General features: G+C 39.8%; 8 protein-coding genes across 8 annotated transcripts; 1 reads left to right on the top strand and 7 right to left on the bottom strand.

Annotated features, from left to right (window-relative positions):
* Window positions 1-679: 679 nt before the first annotated feature.
* LOC132562461 (homoserine O-acetyltransferase-like) lies at window positions 680-1586 on the bottom strand (the record flags this gene model as incomplete). Its single annotated transcript, XM_060227204.1, has 2 exons — window positions 1385-1586; window positions 680-1225 (listed from the first exon to the last, which is right to left on the bottom strand). Coding segments are annotated over exons 1-2 (748 nt in total), but the record flags the coding sequence as incomplete, so codon positions are not given.
* Window positions 1587-1674: 88 nt separating this feature from the next.
* Window positions 1675-2439, bottom strand: LOC132562460 (imidazole glycerol phosphate synthase subunit HisF-like). Its single transcript, XM_060227202.1, has one exon. The coding sequence runs from the start codon at window positions 2437-2439 to the stop codon at window positions 1675-1677; it is 765 nt and encodes a 254-aa protein (XP_060083185.1).
* A 33-nt stretch (window positions 2440-2472) lies between these two features.
* Window positions 2473-7130, bottom strand: LOC132562459 (isoleucine--tRNA ligase-like). The gene is made up of 4 exons (XM_060227201.1): window positions 4966-7130; window positions 4227-4696; window positions 3106-3918; window positions 2473-2816 (listed from the first exon to the last, which is right to left on the bottom strand). Exons 1-4 carry the CDS (start codon window positions 7128-7130, stop codon window positions 2473-2475), a joined length of 3792 nt encoding a protein of 1263 aa, XP_060083184.1.
* A 9-nt stretch (window positions 7131-7139) lies between these two features.
* LOC132562458 (uncharacterized protein BB_0063-like) lies at window positions 7140-8069 on the bottom strand. Its single transcript, XM_060227200.1, has one exon. The coding sequence runs from the start codon at window positions 8067-8069 to the stop codon at window positions 7140-7142; it is 930 nt and encodes a 309-aa protein (XP_060083183.1).
* A 205-nt stretch (window positions 8070-8274) lies between these two features.
* LOC132562457 (methionyl-tRNA formyltransferase-like) lies at window positions 8275-9231 on the bottom strand. Its single transcript, XM_060227198.1, has one exon. The coding sequence runs from the start codon at window positions 9229-9231 to the stop codon at window positions 8275-8277; it is 957 nt and encodes a 318-aa protein (XP_060083181.1).
* On the bottom strand, window positions 9228-9743 carry LOC132562456 (peptide deformylase-like). Its single transcript, XM_060227197.1, has one exon. It carries the CDS (start codon window positions 9741-9743, stop codon window positions 9228-9230), a length of 516 nt encoding a protein of 171 aa, XP_060083180.1.
* A 78-nt stretch (window positions 9744-9821) lies between these two features.
* LOC132562462 (thioredoxin reductase-like) lies at window positions 9822-10793 on the top strand. Its single transcript, XM_060227205.1, has one exon. The coding sequence runs from the start codon at window positions 9822-9824 to the stop codon at window positions 10791-10793; it is 972 nt and encodes a 323-aa protein (XP_060083188.1).
* A 184-nt stretch (window positions 10794-10977) lies between these two features.
* On the bottom strand, window positions 10978-12327 carry LOC132562455 (probable periplasmic serine endoprotease DegP-like). The gene has a single exon (XM_060227196.1). The coding sequence runs from the start codon at window positions 12325-12327 to the stop codon at window positions 10978-10980; it is 1350 nt and encodes a 449-aa protein (XP_060083179.1).
* Window positions 12328-18815: the final 6488 nt, after the last annotated feature.

Raw genomic sequence — 18815 nt, 5'->3', positions numbered from 1 at the left:
AGTAACTGACAAACGTTTTACATTAAGATATTCTGCTATTTCAGATGGACGTGCCGAATTTTTTCTTCTGCATATATAATATATAGTCTCTATATAATCTTCTAAACTATCTGTAAGTTGTATATTCATACTTATTTACATTATTTCACACTTATTATTATAGCTCGATTATAAAAAATGAAGGTGGTAATCATCTATCTGGTGGAGATAATCACTGATAATATCTTCAATCTGCTTATACTCTACCAGAAAAGCATCGTGTCCGTAAACCGAACTAATCTCCCTATACTGCACTCTGTTGATAAAAGGAAGCACTGACTTCACTTCCATTGGATAGAACAATAAATCAGAATCTATCCCTATCTTTATACGTTTGACTGAATACGGGAGAGGGCTTCTTCTATTGATGTATGTGCAGTGCATACAGTGTGGCTGTTCATCATTTCTATCAATCGTATAAAAGAAAACACATTAAAACGCTCAATGAATTTACTTCCTTGATAATCTAAATACTCTGTTGTAATTACTTGTGGGCTTTTTTGCTTTACATGCTCTATAAAACCCTGCTCGTCCGCAGAGTTTGATAATTGCATTTTTACGTTCTGAAACAGCTGAAAAATAATAGGAGAACGAAAAGAAAGGAAGGCTATTTCTCTAGCTGTTTTCATTCCCTGCTTGCCTGCATCTGGGTGTCTTTCTTTCCATGTAGGATCGGCATAAATACTCTGTAGCTGTATATGGTGAGAAGCCAACATCCATGTCGATATAACGGGGCTTGCTGCAATAATAATGGCACTGGAGATAGCACTGGGGTAACTGCAGAGCCACTGGTACAGAATTTGCCCCCCCATAGAAGCTCCACATGCTATTCGTACGACATCAATGTGCAGTGCCTCCCGCAGTACTTCAAAGGACTGTACTACATCTCTTATGGTAAGCGTGGGAAAATCATGGTAGTACGGTTTTGCACTACGGGGGTTTATATCGAGCGGTGAAGTGGATCCGTAGGGGGATCCGGGGTTATTAACACATATAATAAAATACCTCTGCGGATCAAAGATATGTCCTAGACCAACAACTCCGCCCCACCACTGCATGGGGTCGCTGGTAGAGGTAAGCGGATGTATAAACCATACTACGTTATCCCTTTTCTTATTGAGATATCCATAACTTGTATAGAAGAGATGGAAATTCTCGATCACTTCTCCATTTTCTGTATGGAAATCTTTAATAAAAAATGTGTGTTCTTGTCTGTTGCTTCTTATGTCATCTTTGTGTGTATTGATATCAGCATCCTTCCTGTGATGTTACGAATCTACAGCACTTTTCTTTGTGGGGGACGAAGAGGAAACTGAACTACTATTCGTGCTAGTTTCTGATGTACTTGCTTCTTTTGCCTTAGAGTCTTGTTCTTTAGAAGAGGCCGTGTCTTTGCTGCTTCCTTGTACGCTAGCACTAGGCTTTGCTTTGCTGTCATTCACATAGAAACCACTTCCCTTAAATATTACTCCAGCACTCTTTGATACCAAACGTTGTAGCGATGGTTTACCACAGGTGCTGCACTGCTTCTTTACTTCCTCGTTCATTGAGTGAAATATCTCTATTGTTGTATCACAACTGGAGCAGTAATAATCGTATAATGGCATTGTTTTCTCCTTATTGCTGTATTGCAATTTATTTTCTTACATCTATGCATGCCCGTGCAAGCACATCTTTTATTTGACTCACAGTGTAGTGACCGTAATGCAGCATCGATGCTACCAGTGCGGCGTCGGCTCTTCCTTTACGAAATACTTCTACAAGATCCTGAGGGGTTCCAGCCCCCCCAGAAGCAACGACGGGTACTGTTACAGCCTCAGAAATCATCTTTACCAAAGTACATTCGTATCCTTGACGAGTCCCGTCTGCATCAATGCTATTAAGTACTATCTCGCCTGCGCCCCTCTCTACTGCTTCTATTGCCCATGCACGTACATCTTTCTCTGTCTTCTCTCTCCCCCCCTTAATCAATACCCTGTACCCACTAGGCATGCTTGGGTCTGCTAACGCATCCATACCAAGCACTATGCACTGATTGCCAAACTTCTTCGCTCCATTATCGATAATAGAAGGGTTGTGTACCGCTGCGCTGTTTACACTAATCTTTTCTGCGCCAGCAGCAAGTAATAAAGACATGTCATAGACAGATCTCACCCCCCCTCCAACCGAAAAGGGAATAAAAATATTCTGGGCAACGCGTTTCACCACATCGATCATTATTCCTCTATGCTCTGAAGATGCAGTAATATCGTATAGCACAAGCTCATCTGCCCCGGTTTCATAGTAATGTTGTGCAAGGAGTACTGGATCGCCTATATCTTTATTATTCTTAAAGCGCACCCCTTTTGTTACTTTTGCATCTCTTACATCTAGGCATACTATTACTCTTTTCTTTATCATATGCATCAATGCTCGTGTTTTTATTGTAGCAAATTAGTAGTATCTAAGAAAGTTATCTAGTATTCTCAGCCCCGCCTTTCCTGATTTCTCTGGATGGAATTGCAGTCCTATGGCCGAACCTTTACCTATAACAGATGCAAAATTCTGTATATATTCTGTCTTTGCCAAGATAACAGCCTCCTCGTCGGGTTGCAAGTAGAATGAATGCACAAAGTACATGGGAGTTTTGTTCTCTATATGGGTAAAGAGAGGGCATTGCTCTGTCTGTATCTCCAATTCATTCCACCCAATATGTGGAATTTTAAATTCGCTGTTCTGTGTATGGAATTTTTTACACGCCCCCTTCATAACATCAAAGCACTGTTTCTGTCCTTCTTCTGTATAAGAAAGTAAAACCTGCGCTCCCACACAAATACCTAAAAGGGGGTTGCCGTTATGCATCCATTCTAGCAATGGTTCTACTAACCCTAAGCTTTCTAAGCTTTTCATCATAAACGAACCATCACCTACTCCGGGAAGGATAATTTTTGTGCACCGCTGTATATCCCTTGGCTCCGAACTTACATAGCAATCATACATAAGATGTGCAAGGCTATTACGTACCGAGGTCATGTTTCCTGCGCCGTAATCAATTATCAGTATCATCTCGTTGTAAAGAAAAAATACTTGGTGTAATGTAGTTCTCTATTAGCACTAAAGGTACGGGTATAGCTTCGATAACAATACGTGCGTCTACAGTTCTTACATGTGGGAGAGTTTCAGAGAGATCGCTATCCTGCTCCACTTCAAGAAAACTAAACATGTTAGGAAGTAGCATTTTGAAGAAGGTTACATCTCTTTTCTTTCCTGAGTAAGGCAGTACAATGCTTGAGATAGCATGTTTGTTCTCATCATAGCCCTGAGAACTTACAAAACCCCATTCAGCAAGATATCTATCCTCAAACGAAAACTCATCTACAAAATCGAAACTTGTGCTCCAAATCCAAAAATTATTCTCTTCTGTAATAAAGGAAGAAAGAAACTCATCTGGCACCCAATCAAAACGCAAACGCTTGTAGTTTTCATAATGAATGTTAGTAATTCCAATGGTCGCATGGTATTGCATATCAAACAAAACACTCTCTATACTACTGTCTCTAAGAGAAAATAGTTGCTCGTTTACCTGCTCTAATATCCCAAAATCTAATATGCTTTGCTTGAGGCTGTCGCTTTCTAGCCCAACAAAGAACACAAACTTATCTTGTAAGATATTTATCTTAATAAAGCGAACGCGTGGGAGCAAGATAGTTCTAGCAATACCCTGTGGAAGCAGAGGGCTAAGAATCTTTTCTATCATAAATGAATCTCTAATAGCCGAGAAAAGCGTAAAACCAGAATAGTATGGATATTCAGTGAATTCCTGGACATCACTTACCACAGCCACTGCATCCCCGCTATCCTCCTCACTGCTCTCTTCTATGTTTTGGTTACTTGCACACGCTGTATATAGTATAGACATAACTATCAGTAGAAATACGTTGTGTTTACAGGAAAGGGTCTTCTGATTTTTCATGCTTAGATCTTCACTATATGTAATTGTATTGTATTGTTGTTAACAATACAATTATGCACAGCACCATCTTTTCTTAACTCAGAGACAAGGACCTCCTTAGATAACGTTTCTTCTTTAAGATAACTCATAAACCCATCTACAGAGTGTGTAATTGTTTCATTGTCGGTGCAAATTTCTAAGTGGATTCTATCGCTAATTGCTAAACCGATGTTTCTTCTTGCTATTTGTACATTACGTACAATATCTCTTACTATTCCTTCTTGTAATAACTCTGTGCTTATATTAGGGTCTAATGCTACTGTCATTGTTCCATCGTTTAGTACTTTAAGATTGTCCTTTTCCTTTCTATTAATAACCACGCTGTCTTTGTTCAGTTCAATTTCTTGACCTTCTACTTCTACAATGAGTGTTTTCCCCTCCAATAATCTTACAATCTGATCCACATTGAGGCTCGAAATAAACTGGGAAGCTTGCTTCATCTTTGCCCCTAGTGTGCTACCTAAGACCTTAAAATTTGCTTTAATAGTATACGTAACTAAATGCTCCTCATTCTGGCTCACGAGAACCTGCTTTACATTTAATTCTTCCTTCAATATACCTTCCATTTCACGCAGAGCGTCTTCTTCTTCTTTGTCTTTTGTGGCTATATGAAGTGTACTAAGTGGTTGCCTATTTTTAACTGATGAAGACTGCGAATCCCGCGACCTAGAAATACAGCTTTTCGTAATACACTCATTCTTTTTTCTAAACTATGATTTCGTTGGAAGATTGCCACAGGAAAATCACAGAGGTGTATTGATTCTGGCATGGTATCGGTTCTAAGATTCCTATATATCACTTCACTGATAAAGGGGGTGATTGGGGCGATAAGAGTAATGAAATACATAATCACTCTGTATAGAGTCTCATATCCCTCTATCTTATCTTTATCATTTTCGCTTTTCCAAAACCTCCTACGTGAGCGTCTGATATACCAGTTATTAAGCTTATCTACAAATTCATACATTTCCTGCAGTGCTGAAAGTATCTCATACGTTCCTAAGTACGTGTCAACATGCTCTACTAAATAGGACAGCTCAGAGAGTACCCATTGATCAAGTGGGTTCTCGGGTTCTATAAGATCGAGGTTTCTAGGTCTTACGTTATCAATGCGAGCGTATGTAATAAAAAAACTATACGCACTCCATAATGGAAGTATGAAACGTTTTATTTCCTCCTTTACACTATCATCTGAATAACGAAGATCTTCTGCTTTGAGCACTGATGAATTGATAAGAAATAAACGTAGTGCATCTGCTCCAAATGCATCGATAACTTTTACCGGGTCCGTAAAATTTCTCTCTGATTTACTCATCTTTTTTCCGTCTTCTGCTAGCACGAGACCGTTTACAATTACGTTGTTGAATGCTGCTGTATCAAATAGGGCTGATGCTAGGACTGTAAGTGTATAGAACCACCCTCTTGTCTGATCTAAGCCCTCACTTACAAAATCTGCAGGAAAATTTTTTTCAAAATTTGCTTTATTTTCAAATGGGTAGTGATTGTATGCGTAAGGCATAGCTCCTGATTCGAACCAACAATCCAGTACCTCTGGAACCCTTCGCATTATTCCCTTTTTGTTTGGGGTCTCCCAAGTAAGATGGTCTATTTTATCTTTATGGAGATCGTCGACCTTACTGCCTGATTTTTTTTCTAATTCTTCTATAGAACCAATAACCTCAACGCACGATTCGTCCTCGTTCATCCATACAGGGAGTGGATTACCCCAGTATCTATTACGAGAAATTGCCCATTCTTGTGCGTTCTCTAACCATTTGCCAAACCGCCCATATTTAAGGTGCTCGGGATGCCAGTTAATGGTGCTGTTTGCTGCTTCCATTTTTTCTTTAATCTTCGCAATATCAACAAACCACGAGCTTACTGCTCTGTAGATAAGCGGTGTCTTTGTGCGATAACAAAATGGGTACCTATGAAGATATTGTTCGTGGCGTATTATTTTTTTTTGCTTCTTGAGTTCTTTAATAATGTCCGAGTTGGCATCACGAACAAAAACCCCCTCGTACTCGGGTATTTCTGATGTAAACTTACATTCACTGTCTACTGGGCATGCTACTGGTATTCCAGCTTTTTTACAAAGCACAATATAATCATCCTCGCCGAAGCCACCGGCCATATGCACTATGCCGGTTCCATCTTCTAGGCTTACAAAATCAGCTACGTGTACACGGAACGCTCCCTGCTTTTCCTGGTTCTTAAAATAATCATATAAGGGCACGTATTTCATCCCTTCCAAGTCTTTTCCTTTGTATCGTTTTACTATCTGATACTCTGACTCAGAGGAATAATAATGCGTGAGACGTTGTTCTGCTAATATGTAGCACTCGTCTGCGTCTTTTACTTTTACATAGTCTATGTCCTCTCCTAGCGCTAGTCCTTGATTGGAAATTAATGTCCATGGGGTGGTTGTCCATGCAAGAAAGAACTCATTATGAGTGTCTGCTATCTTAAACTTTACCGTAAGCGAAGGATCGTGCACTTCTTGATACCCTCCAAGGTTTACCTCGAAATTAGACAGGGGTGTAGATAGTGTGGGGCTGTAAGGAAGTATGTAGTGTCCTTTATAAATGTATCCCTTCTCCCACAACGTCTTGAAAACCCACCATATCGATTCCATATAGTGCTTATCCATAGTTTTATAATCATTGTCAAAATCCACCCATCTCCCTAAACGTTCGATAATCTTTCTCCACTCTGAGGTGTAGCGGAGAACTATGTTTCTACAACGCTCGTTAAACGCAGCTATACCAAATACTTCAATGTCTTTCTTGCCTGAAACTCCTATCTCCTTTTCTACTTCATATTCCACTGGTAACCCATGACAATCCCAGCCGAATCTTCTCTGTACACATTTTCCTTTCATTGTCTGATAACGTGGAATAATGTCTTTTACTGTTCCGGGCACGAAATGACCAAAATGGGGGAGGCCTGTGGCAAATGGGGGCCCATCATAAAACACAAATTCCTCCCTGCCGGCGTTTTTCTCTATCGATTTCTGAAATATCTTTTTTTCTTTCCAAAAGGCAAGTATCTTTTTCTCCATTTCGGGAAAGTTTCCGTGGAGATCCACTTCTTCAAACATCACCTCTCCTTACGTATTATTTGGTATTGTACGAGACCACACCTCGATTCCAAACCGCTCAACTGTATACTTATCGCCTGGTTGTATATAATATGGAATAGCTATGTTTCCTCCGCGGGAAAGAAATTTCAAATACTGCCTCTTTATTGCTCTTACTCCGCTGGTGCTTGCTGGTGTTATATATATGGTAATTTCATGGTCATATTCGTACTCGGTAAGAGGAAGCTCCATTATTCCTACTCTGCGATATTCTGTCGTATCGAGTGCCTCCGCCTCCTCTTCAGATAGTTCCTGATTTAGCACCATGTTCTCTCGTATTCCAATATACATTGTATTGCTACTTATAATGCTTTCGTCTGGAACAGGAACTTGTTCTAAAATCAAACCTGCAATGAGTGTATCTCCCTCTGTTTCAGTTTCTAGTATGAATTGCGTATCTTCCACAAAATAGAAAATAAATGATGGGGAATGTGCTTCGATAATAGGAAAAAAGTCTTCAAAGGGGAGACCTAACATATCTGGCATGCTCTCTTCAAAGGTACCACTCCCTCTACTCACTACCACTCTCATGGTAACAAATTCATTGCCCAGTTTTGTCCCTTGAGGTGGGTATTGACCTAGCACTGTCCCGACCGGGCTTTCATCAAACATCTTGCTTATATATCCTATGCTAAAATATGTATCCAAACCATCAGAAGATACAACTGTATTTTCTCTAATATCTGTAAGTGTTTTTCCTAAGAGACGTGGTATTGCTTGTACCTGCTTTCCTTTGTCTACCACTAATTGTATCATCCTGTTTTCCCTCACACTAATGCCTGGTTTAGGATCTTGCGAGAGTATTTCCCTTTGTATTTTTGAAGTGCTTGAACTTTGCTCTGAAATCTTTACAAGTAAATTTCTTTGTTGCAATTCAAGTATTCCCTCTACCAACTGCATGCCTACTAAATCAGGAACTACTACAGTTTTAGGTTTGTAATAAAAAATAAGATAACTTACAAAAGCCACCACAGCAATAACTAACCAGTATATAAATACGATACGTGTAAGCTGGAATATTTTTTGTAGTATTTTTGAGGTCTTTGTTCGAGAACGCAGATCTGTGCTGTCTAACTCACTCGTAATGAAATGTTCCGTGTCCATGTTAATATATTTTCACTCCAATAATATCTTTGTTTCCTTGAATAAATTCTTTCCACTTTAGTTTTTTTCTATGTTCAAGCTGCAATTCTTGAATTGCAAAGCTACCTCTTACTGTACTTACTATAATACCATAGTCATTATGTACTCCTAAGACTGTCCCGGGTGCAGAATCGCTACTTGTGTGTGTGCATGCAATACGTGCTTTCTCTGGCACTAATACTGCACGCCATATCTTAACTACAGCAGACTTAAAATGCACCTTTACCCCAGACAACGGCTGTACATACGCCCTGCTCAAAAGCACTATCTGCTCTGCACTTTCCCATCCCTGCAAAAACCCGTACCGGGAATTATATTTCAAAGTGTAGGTAGCGTTCTGTGCGTTTTGCTGTTGAGCAAGGGCATAGCACGTATCATAACGTGGTATCAATTGTTTTACAAGCTGGGCTGAGTCGCTTGCGAGTTCCTCCGTAAGGCTGTGGTAGGTGTGATCAGGACGGATATTGCGTGTTGACTGTAGTATAATATCCCCCTCATCCATTGCTGCTGCTATTTTTTGCACACTTACCCCAGTACTGGCATCGTTGGCAAGTAATGCTGCGAGTATAGGTGTTGCCCCTCTATGTCTCGGTAAGAGGGAGGGATGAATATTAACAGAACCCTTGGGAAAAAGTGAAAGAAATTTTTCGCCAAAGAATTTCCCGTATGCTGCGCAAATCATGCATTCGGGGGTGTATCTTGCTATCTGTTCTCGACAATGCGAGTCTAGTTTTTCTGGTGTAATGCATGGTATGCCCACAGACTGGGCGTAGAGTTTTACTGGGGTGGCATGTAGTTGTTTATGCCTCCCTGCGGGCTTATCCTCTCGGGTAAGGACAGCAACAACATCTGAAGTGGACACAAGAGCCTCCAAAGAGGGAAGTGAGAAATGAGTGGAGCCTGAGAAAAGCACTCTCATTGTTTTTGTATTCTCTCTACTCCCCATTCCCTTTGTAATGCTTCATATTCTAGTAACAGCTTCCTTCTCATGCCTTTAGGGAGATGATCGATAAACAAAACCCCCTCCATATGATCAAATTCATGGAGGATAATTCTCCCCAAGAATGTATCTGTTTCTATTTCAAAGTACTCACCGTCTTCCTTCTGAGCACGAACATGTACTACCTTTGGGCGTTCTACATGGGCATAGACACCGGGGATACTTAGGCAACCCTCTTCGTAGTATATTGTGCTTTTGCTTAGATATGTAATTTCTGGATTAATAAATGTATGCAGAGTCTCTTCGAATTTCACTAGAAAACACCTCTGCATGCAGTCTAGTTGTGTAGCCGCTAATCCACAGCCTTTTTTTTCTTCAAGCACGCACTTCATACCTGCGAGTAAGGTATGTAGTTCTTTGTTAAAACGCTGCACCTTCTGAGACTTCTTTCTCAAAGTTTCGTGAGGGTGGTACACTAAATTATATCCCATACGTATATTTTATATAAAATCACAATCTTGCTTGTTTATATAGAAAGTAGTGTATTTCTAGTGTGATATACTAGGCATATGAGCAGTACAAAGATCCATGCATTGATTATTATAGGAAGCGGTCCTGCAGGATATACAGCAGCACTATATGCAGCAAGAGCAAGGTTAGAGCCTGTGTTATTTGCGGGATGGATGGCAGGGGGTATCGCTGCTGGCGGTCAGCTTACAAGCACTTCTATCGTAGAAAATTTTCCTGGTTTCCCTAAGGGGATTGATGGTCCAGAACTCATGGTGTTAATGCAAGAGCAAGCTGAACGCTTTGGAACTACAGTGTTTATAGAAACAGTGGAATCGGTTGATCTTAAGACAAGACCATTTACGGTGTCAAGTAATGCTCGATCGCTTAAAGCTCACAGTATTATTATTGCCAGTGGAGCAATAGCAAAAAGAATGGGTATCCCCGGAGAAGATAAGTACTGGGACAAGGGAATATCTGCCTGCGCAATATGTGATGCTGCACTCCCTATTTTTCGCAATAAAGAACTTTTAGTGGTAGGTGGGGGGGATTCTGCATGTGAAGAGGCGTATTTTCTTACTAAATTTGGCTCTAAAGTCTATATGGCTGTTCGGAGAAATGAACTTCGAGCATCAAAAGAGATGCAAGATCGGGTGCTACAGCACCCTAAAATTGAAATTCTCTGGGGAACTGAAGTAAAGGAAGCTCATGGGGGAGAGGGGCTACGTGGCACTTTAGAATCAGTTACGCTCTTTCAAAAAAAGGATGGCAAGGAACGGCAACTACCTGTAAGTGGGTTGTTCTATGCAATTGGGCATAGTCCCAACAGTTCCTTTCTTGCTGGGCAACTCACACTTGATGCTGCACAGTACATAGTAACCACACATAACACACAGTGCTCTGTTGAGGGTGTATTCGCCTGTGGTGATGTTCAAGACGCTCACTACCGACAAGCTATTACTGCTGCGGGGAGTGGTTGCATGGCAGCTCTCGATGCGGAACATTGGCTAGCTTCACAAAAAAACATCATATAGTACTTTAGTGCTTACTTATAAGTGCTTACTTACTTATAGTACTTAGTATGTTGCAATACTTAGATTTACGACTTTTGTTCCGTATCGAGATATTATATCTCATGTGTACCTTGCTGTGGTTTGCACACCTGTAGCACACTTGTTGTGTTGCGGTGTGCTTATCTCGGTGTGTCCTGTTGCTGTACTACTTATTCACTATACCTATAGTAAACATTGTGTCATCTCTTCGAAGTCTAAATAATGCTTCTTTTTCTTTATCTACAAGATTAAGCACAGAGTAAAATTCCTTAGCGTTGCGAATCTTTGTGTTGTTAATCTTTTCTATCACATCTCCCACTCGCAGACCTGAGGTATAAGCGGCAGATTCTCGTATCACATTGGTAATAATAACCCCATCACTCGTCTGCACTTTCTTTCTTATACTCTTGGATATATCCGCTATCTTAAACCCGGGCCATGGCAGACTCGTGTCGTTTTGTTCTTTTTCTCTGTCTCCTAATCGAATAGAGAGACTTAGAGGGATGGAGCTTCGATACAAGTCAATTACCACTGTATAATTAGGGGCGTGTGCGGTAATTGCAGTAATAAGTTCGCTATGAGTTGTAACCTCTGCTTTTTCAACAGAATATATAATATCTCCTGGTTTTACCCCCGCCTTGTCTGCGGGCGAGTCAGAATACACACCAAGCACTAAGGCTCCTTTCTGCTGTCCTAAGGAAGGCACCTGCTTGTTATTTGCTGTTTCAACATATACTCCCAACCAACCATAGTCAACCCTCCCTTTCTCAATAACCGAGTTGACACTGATCATTGCATTATTGATGGGAACAGCAAAGCTTAGCCCTTCGTTTCCCCCTCCTCCTTCCGAGTATATCCATGTATTAATACCTATAACTTCACCCTGTATGTTTATAAGAGGACCACCACTGTTCCCTCTATTTACTGCTGCATCAGTTTGTATATAATCAGTAAGCACCCCTGCTCCTCTAGAGGCTCTATTAAGAGCACTGATAATACCAAACGTTATTGAAGATTGAAATCCATAGGGATTGCCTACAGCAAAGACTATGTCTCCTGGTTCTAGTTCATCAGAATCTCCTATTTCTGCTGTCTTATAATCATACTCAGACACAAACGATAAAACAGCTAAATCCCTTCCTGCATCAACACCAACAACCTTTCCGTCATACGTATTGTCCTCGTATGTTGTAATCGCTATGGTGTCAGCATTATTTATAACATGCTCGTTCGTTATCACATAGTACGTGTCTTGTCTATTCTTTCTAAGAATAACACCCGAACCTAATCCTTGCTGGTTAAATTCTCGTTTAGGTGGTTCCGTGTCTCCATTTTCTCTTTCCCTAAAGGGGTTATTAAAGAAAAAGAAAAAACTCCTTCGTTGCCCTACTTCGATAGTACTTGAAACATCAATTTGCACAACAGTAGGAAGTACATCTTGAGCTATTTTCCTTGTATCCTCTTGAAGATCAAAAAGAAAATCGCTTTGGGGAAACGCTACCGTAGCTATGCACATGCATAATATAAATATAAATACTCTCTTCATACAAACTCCTGTATATCTTTTTGATTTTTGATAACTTCCTTTAATTTGATTTTTGATAACTTCCTTTAACTTAATAATACCACACGCACAATTATATAAGGCTTACGTAATTATTACACTTTTGTAATAGAGAAGGTAACAATAAAAGTAGCGCCCTTTCCCAACTCTGATTGCACATCTACGGTCCCACCGTATGCTTTTGCAATACTTCTCACTATGCTAAGACCAAAACCCGCTCCCTCTTTCTGTATATCTGTGTTCTTGTTTTTCTTCCATGTCGATATCCAAATATGCTGTAAATCTTCTGCTGCTATCCCTACACCTCTATCTTCTACTTTTATAATAACTGTATTATCATGTTGATATATCGAAAAGAATATACTTTTACCCTTTGGGGTAAACTTGTGAGCGTTTTCTAATAAATTACTTGTAAGCTGCTTTATACGCACCTCATCAACATATGCAAAGGCGTTTTTATCAATATCTAGATGTAAATACTGTTCTTTTTCTTCAGTAATATAACGATACATATCAATTACTCCCTCCACAGCTTGATACAGATTCACTTGAGTCTTGGGTATCTTTATGGCTCCCGATTCTATTTCTGAAAGATCTAGTGCCTGTTTAGAGATTTTCTGCACTGTTTTAATAGATTGTATACTTGACAGCACTTGAGATACTTCTTCCTTCTGAGTGGCTTCGAGGCGCGACTCTAAGTAATTAAGAATACGTGTCAGTGGTGTCCGTATATCATGCCCAAGGCTCATTGCTGTGGTACGTAGGCTGTTTACTTGTTGTTCAATAACATCTAACATTCTATTGATGTTATGCTGTAGCCGAACAAACTCTCCACCTGTGGACACAGAAAGGCGCTTCCCAATATCTTGCTGGGAAATAATTTGCTCTGCAAGCTGATTTACCTTATGCAAGGGGTGAAGTAATCTATTGAGAACTACATATGCAATGCACCACCCGAACACCAGAACTATAAGCAAGATAAGGATAGAGCTCTGTGTTATCCGCATTATAAACTCATCTCGCTGTTCTGTAGATAACACCAGCTTTATGTTATACATCTGATTCCGTAATGTGTAGAGTACAAAATGCGTCCGTTGTCCTATGTTAGCGTCAAATAGTTGTATTCTTGCTAATGCTGATGTATCATTAATAGTGAAAAAATCTACGTTGCTTATCCCACCCTGCTCCCATATAGATGGATATGTAAAAAGTAATGGTTGTTTTTGTATATCCTCTATCCTTAATCCGTAAACATTAATGCTATTATTTATATCTCGGTAATACTCACTTCTCAATATAGATGTGTTCAAGCCGCTCCCTTCCTCGGCGGTGCTTGTTAAGTGAGAAATCAAGGCCCAATACTTCAAGAGCTTCTTATTTGCAAACGCTTCTTCCTCTCCTAAATATTGGTTATAAATATTAACAAGCAATACAAGAAAAGTAAGGCTATGACCCACAAGGACAATTATTGTAATTTGGATCAAGAGCTTAATGGGTATATGTGTTCTATTTTTTTTTGAGAACATAGCCAATACCTCTGCTGGTATGTATGAGTTGACAATCAAAGTCTTTGTCAACTTTTGAACGCAGCCTGGATACTAAAACATCTACTATATTTGTCATAGGATCAAAGTCGTAACCCCATATTCTCTCTAAAATCATGCTTTTTCCTAATACAAGTTCTGGGTTTTCCATAAAATACTGTAAGAGCATAAATTCTCTTCGTTGAAGCTCAATGGTCTTACCTTCCCTTATTACTGTTCTTCGCATTAAATCAAGCCCAAGATTATGATATACCAGTTCGTTGCTTGCGCTAGCCTTACCAATACGCATCAGTAAGCTTTTCACCCGTGCAAGTAGTTCAGAGAAAGAGAAAGGCTTGCTAAGATAATCATCTGCCCCTGCATTAAATCCAGTAATTTTATCTTCTACTCTGTCTCGTGCACTTAAAAAGATAACAGGTGTGTGTATTTTCTTTCTACGCCAGCTCTCCACCATATGAATGCCATCCATATCCCCTTTAAGCATAATATCCACAATCGCTAGCTCTATACCTACAGTTTCTACATACATTGTTGCATCTAAAGCATTGTTTGTTTTCTCCACTGAATGACCTGCCTCTTTTAACCCCTTATGCAAGAAATCTAAGATAAATGTGTCATCCTCTACTACTAATATGTATGCCATGTTATTGTTTTATGCTTCTCTTCTTTATTGTTATATCATGTAATGCATACACTACTGAATTCGGAGGGACAGATTCAGTAAGAAACACATTCCCGTTAATAATGCTATCGTGCCCGATAACAGTGTCTCCTCCTAGTATCGTTGCGTTAGAATACACGATAACATTTTTTTCGACAGTGGGGTGTCGTTTCGTGTTTTTCAAGCTGTGTGCTACTTTTGTTGCTCCTAATGTTACCCCTTGATATAGGCTTACATTATCATGAATTACTGTAGTTTCGCCAATGACAACGCCGGTTCCGTGATCAAGATAGAAACGCCTTCCAATGCTGGCTCCTGGGTGTATATCGATAGCTGTTTTGCTATGTGCGTGCTCCGTAAGCAGACGAGCAACAAGATGTTCCCCATGTGTAAAAAGAAGATGGCTCATACGAAATACTGCTAACGCATATATGGCGGGATAGCAAAGCACAACTTCTTTCAAAGACTTAGCTGCTGGATCAAAATTAGCCAAAACACAGGCGTCGTCAAATAGAAAACTGCGGAGCTCGTGCTTTTCAGACATCATAATGTCTATTACATTCGTAGAATTTCCGTAGTTCTCTAGAACACAGTTTAGAGAGTGTATAAATTCTGCTTCCTTTTTGTTGCTGAATATATATGTGTAGAAAAAATCGGCACAGGGGGCAATGCAATGCTTAAAAGATAGATCAACAAATTCCAAAACTAGAAATACCACACTGTGGCAACGTTAAAGCCCCAATTATTGAAATATTGAGTTTCCAATGTATAGTTGTTTACCCCTGTTAGATTGAGATCGATGGTATTGTTTGTTGCCAGTAAATGAATGGGGTAAAACGTTGCGTGTGCCCCTCCACTTATACCTAGGATATCATGTATATGAAACTCTACATCAAAGCCTATACCTAACCCCAAATCCCATGTTACACGCGGGTATTCTAAAGTAAAATCTTCCTGCATAAGATGGCTTGCAATACCTGCTTTTACTGAAAATATTGCTCTATTGGTGTACATTCTGTATGTAGCTCCAAATAACATTTCAATATCCAGACCCTTGACTACCGAATCCGCTGTTGTATTTTTTAGCACATACAACCCCTGCTCTACAAACGCCGGAATTCCCGTAGCACTAGATTCGGGATACAGTAACTCTGTAAACGAAAGTGGTAAATACAAATTGGTTGAAACAAAAACCCCAAACGGCTCCCATTGCATGGCCATAAACTGCATCCCCACCATAAAAGCATGGTAATGACTTGCTTGCTCTATAGTTTCTTTTGTTCCCGAACTAACATTGCTACGACTTGCGGTGTAGTGCCACTGTATGGAGGCGTATCCCATGTGTACAAGAAACATGTAACTTTGTTTTTTTTCTTGCAGCACTGTATAGATACTTTTCTCTTCGATGCGCTCATCTATGTCATTGAAATCTATATTTTGTGCATGCAGGACAAAGGGAGTGAGAAAGAGAAAGAGAAAGAGAATACATAAATAATATTTCATTGTGCTCTTTTATTAGTATACTCAGTATTTGCATTTATTGATAGACCATATTTTTGCTATATGCTACTATATGAATATGATCATCAGAGCCTCTCTTATAGTATTAATGCTACACACTTGCGTACATATAGCCCTAAGCCAAGAACAAGGAAATTGGCTCATAACAAAAACTGAAGCCACTGAGAACATTAACGCCATTGTCTTCAAAGAAAGAATGGAAAAATTTGCACGTATACTCAATGCCCAACTAGAGGATGGGATAATACCCCAGTCCTTTGATAGAAACCTTGCAGGCGAGCTACTTATTATATCTCAAACCTCACCACCAGCACAGGCAGGTAAGCAGTGGATGTACCGAGAATATACAAGCGAAGATGAGATGCTCAAAGATATGGAGAAGAATGCAGCTATGCGGTTTTATCCTGTGGGGTTTGATATTCAGCCCGACGGGGCGTATGTGCTGTACCTTCAGTCCACGTTTACACTTGAGAAAGTGCGTCTTATAAAAACAAAAAATACGGAGGAACTTACTGCATCCTTAGATACGTACCTGCAACTAGGTCTGATTCCTGTAGCAATGAGTTCATTTACAGAGAGTATATGGATCTTATTTGCGGGTTTTAAGGAAATAAATACCTCTTCTGTTGTGCTTAATGCTATCTCTAGCACTTTGGAAAATCTGCTGGAAACACTAGAAAAAGCATTGGATGATACTACGAGTCAAGTCTACGCCTTTACCACTACAGATGAAAAGGTGCTTATGATTATTGGAAGGAACAAGGCAAAAGAATGACACATACCTGCCTGTATGGATAGCGTTATGAGTACTAATAGAAGCACTAATAGATAATGGCATAAGACGCTGCAATGGTAAGTGTTGTATTATTGTACTTACTTGTACGGCTATACGGGTTGGCTCGCAACTCCTCCGCAACTCCTCTGTGTTTCTGTATCCATCTAATGTGCAAAAATGTAATAGTATATGTAAAGTAGTGTATTGACATGGATGACTTAATGCTCTTCATACGCATTACATGCTCTTTTACCCCTATATTGCTACAAAATATTGCTACAAATATTTTACCTCCCTATTACTCAAAGAATTACTCAAAGACAAAGAAAGTAAACAAACGCTCTATGTAGGCCACAAACCCATAAAAGAATGAAAGAAGACAAAAAAAGGAGCCATACGGCTCCTTTTTTTGTCTGTCTGTATACTAAGTTTAGTATGCTATTTCAGCTCCTAATGCTATGTATCCCAATGCACTATTATTTTCATTAGTAGGTTTGAATAAATCTCCCCCACCAGTTATAGAAGAATAAGATGCAGTGTACGCCGCTGTATCGTCATTTGTTCCCAAAAGGTTTCCTGATTCCCACCATATCTTAAATGTTGTATTTGGAACGAGACTTATAAGGTCAATACCTACTTTTGCTCTTACATCCATATTGTTTACAGTTTCTGAGTCACCCATCACAGAAGTGATATCTCTCATACCAAATAAAAGGTTTAAGTAAGGCTTAAAGTAACCTATTGTTGTAGATGCTTCAACAAGTCCTGCGAGATCGCTTACGAGTGGTACTGTATCTATCGAACCATCAGCGTCTGTTGCTGCAAGTAACATATTGTAATTTACAAGCACTGCTAGATGCAAGGGGAGTATACCAGGAGTATCCGCTCCTTCACTATCCCAAAACGCAAGTGTTGCAGAAAGATAGGTTACGTTTACATTTGGGGTAGCTGAAAGAGGCATTGAACCATAGAGTGCGCTTAATGACACACCATCTGTTACCTTCTCGTCTCCGTCATCAATACCACTAATATGACCAGCTTCATTTTCTTTCACACCAAGACTTGACCAATCAAAGATTAGTCCAAGACCTGCTTCGTATGATAATTGATCTATACCATCAGATCCGTCAGTAGCACCTACACCGTTCTCAACTTTTACCTCAGCCGCTATGGTTGGTGTAAAATTGAAAGTGTTTAATGGTACTGTGTAGCCTACTAATAATCCAGCAATTAATGGGTTGTTTTCTGTTAAGAATTCTCCTCCATCTACTCCGTTATGTGCTGTTACCTGTACCTTAAGAGTAAGATCTTGTATTGCTAATAACTCTAAGTAGAAAGAAAGCGCTAATGGAAGCGTGTCATCTACTGCGTTCTTAAACCCTTCATTATCAGTTCCCATGCCTAATCTTACATCTAAAACATTGTCTAGCTTGTAGCCAAGCGAAAGTGCTGTGTTGAGTCCTTCGAGTCCTGCATTTGCATCTGAAATAGTCCCTTCAGTTCCAGTTACAGTGTTAGTTATATCGTAAACACTACGGTTAATAACAGAAAACTTTGCGTCTTTCGCAAAGCTTCCATCTATTAAATTCTGATCTCCATGACCATCATGTAACAGTGTAATATATACTGGTCCGAGGTATAGGGTACCAGTAATTCCTCCCCACGTAACGGTAAGGGGCGCACTAGTAGTGTTATCTTCTCCCTGCTCGCCTGATGATATTTTTATTTCAACATCACTTACCTTAATGTACCCTACTGGATTTTCGCCTGCGCCAAACTCCGCGTTGGATTCACCAAGTATTGTAGCTGAAATTTCCAGTTGACCGTTTACTTCTAGGCCAAATGCACTCTGATCTAAATTAAAACCTGCGTAGGTTTCTACCTTTGGTGCAAAAGCCCATTCCACAACTGGATCTATTGTTCTGGTCTCTGCAAATAA

Source organism: Ylistrum balloti, unplaced genomic scaffold, assembly GCF_031769215.1.
Source record: "Ylistrum balloti isolate Yb309-2 unplaced genomic scaffold, AGI_CSIRO_Ybal_v1 Utg371422, whole genome shotgun sequence".
NCBI classification, from domain to species: Eukaryota; Metazoa; Mollusca; class Bivalvia; order Pectinida; family Pectinidae; genus Ylistrum; species Ylistrum balloti.
The sequence above is the reverse complement of the archived record's forward strand: the minus strand, read 5'-3'. Positions and strand labels throughout refer to the sequence as shown.

Bases quoted from the DNA above. Each gene is read 5' to 3' on its own strand.
- LOC132562460 (XM_060227202.1), bottom strand. From the start codon at position 2,439: ATGATAAAGAAAAGAGTAATAGTATGCCTAGATGTAAGAGATGCAAAA.
- LOC132562455 (XM_060227196.1), bottom strand. From the start codon at position 12,327: ATGTGCATAGCTACGGTAGCGTTTCCCCAAAGCGATTTTCTTTTTGAT.
- LOC132562458 (XM_060227200.1), bottom strand. From the start codon at position 8,069: ATGCAGTTGGTAGAGGGAATACTTGAATTGCAACAAAGAAATTTACTT.
- LOC132562459 (XM_060227201.1), bottom strand. From the start codon at position 7,130: ATGTTTGAAGAAGTGGATCTCCACGGAAACTTTCCCGAAATGGAGAAA. The intron at 4,697-4,965 runs GTATATCAGACG...CTGTATTTCTAG, and splicing joins GTAGATAAGCTTAATAACTG to GTCGCGGGATTCGCAGTCTT. The intron at 2,817-3,105 runs GTATTTTTTCTT...TTTCTTATACAG, and splicing joins AGAGAACTACATTACACCAA to AAGAAGGACAGAAACAGTGC.
- LOC132562456 (XM_060227197.1), bottom strand. From the start codon at position 9,743: ATGGGATATAATTTAGTGTACCACCCTCACGAAACTTTGAGAAAGAAG.
- LOC132562462 (XM_060227205.1), top strand. From the start codon at position 9,822: ATGAGCAGTACAAAGATCCATGCATTGATTATTATAGGAAGCGGTCCT.
- LOC132562457 (XM_060227198.1), bottom strand. From the start codon at position 9,231: ATGAGAGTGCTTTTCTCAGGCTCCACTCATTTCTCACTTCCCTCTTTG.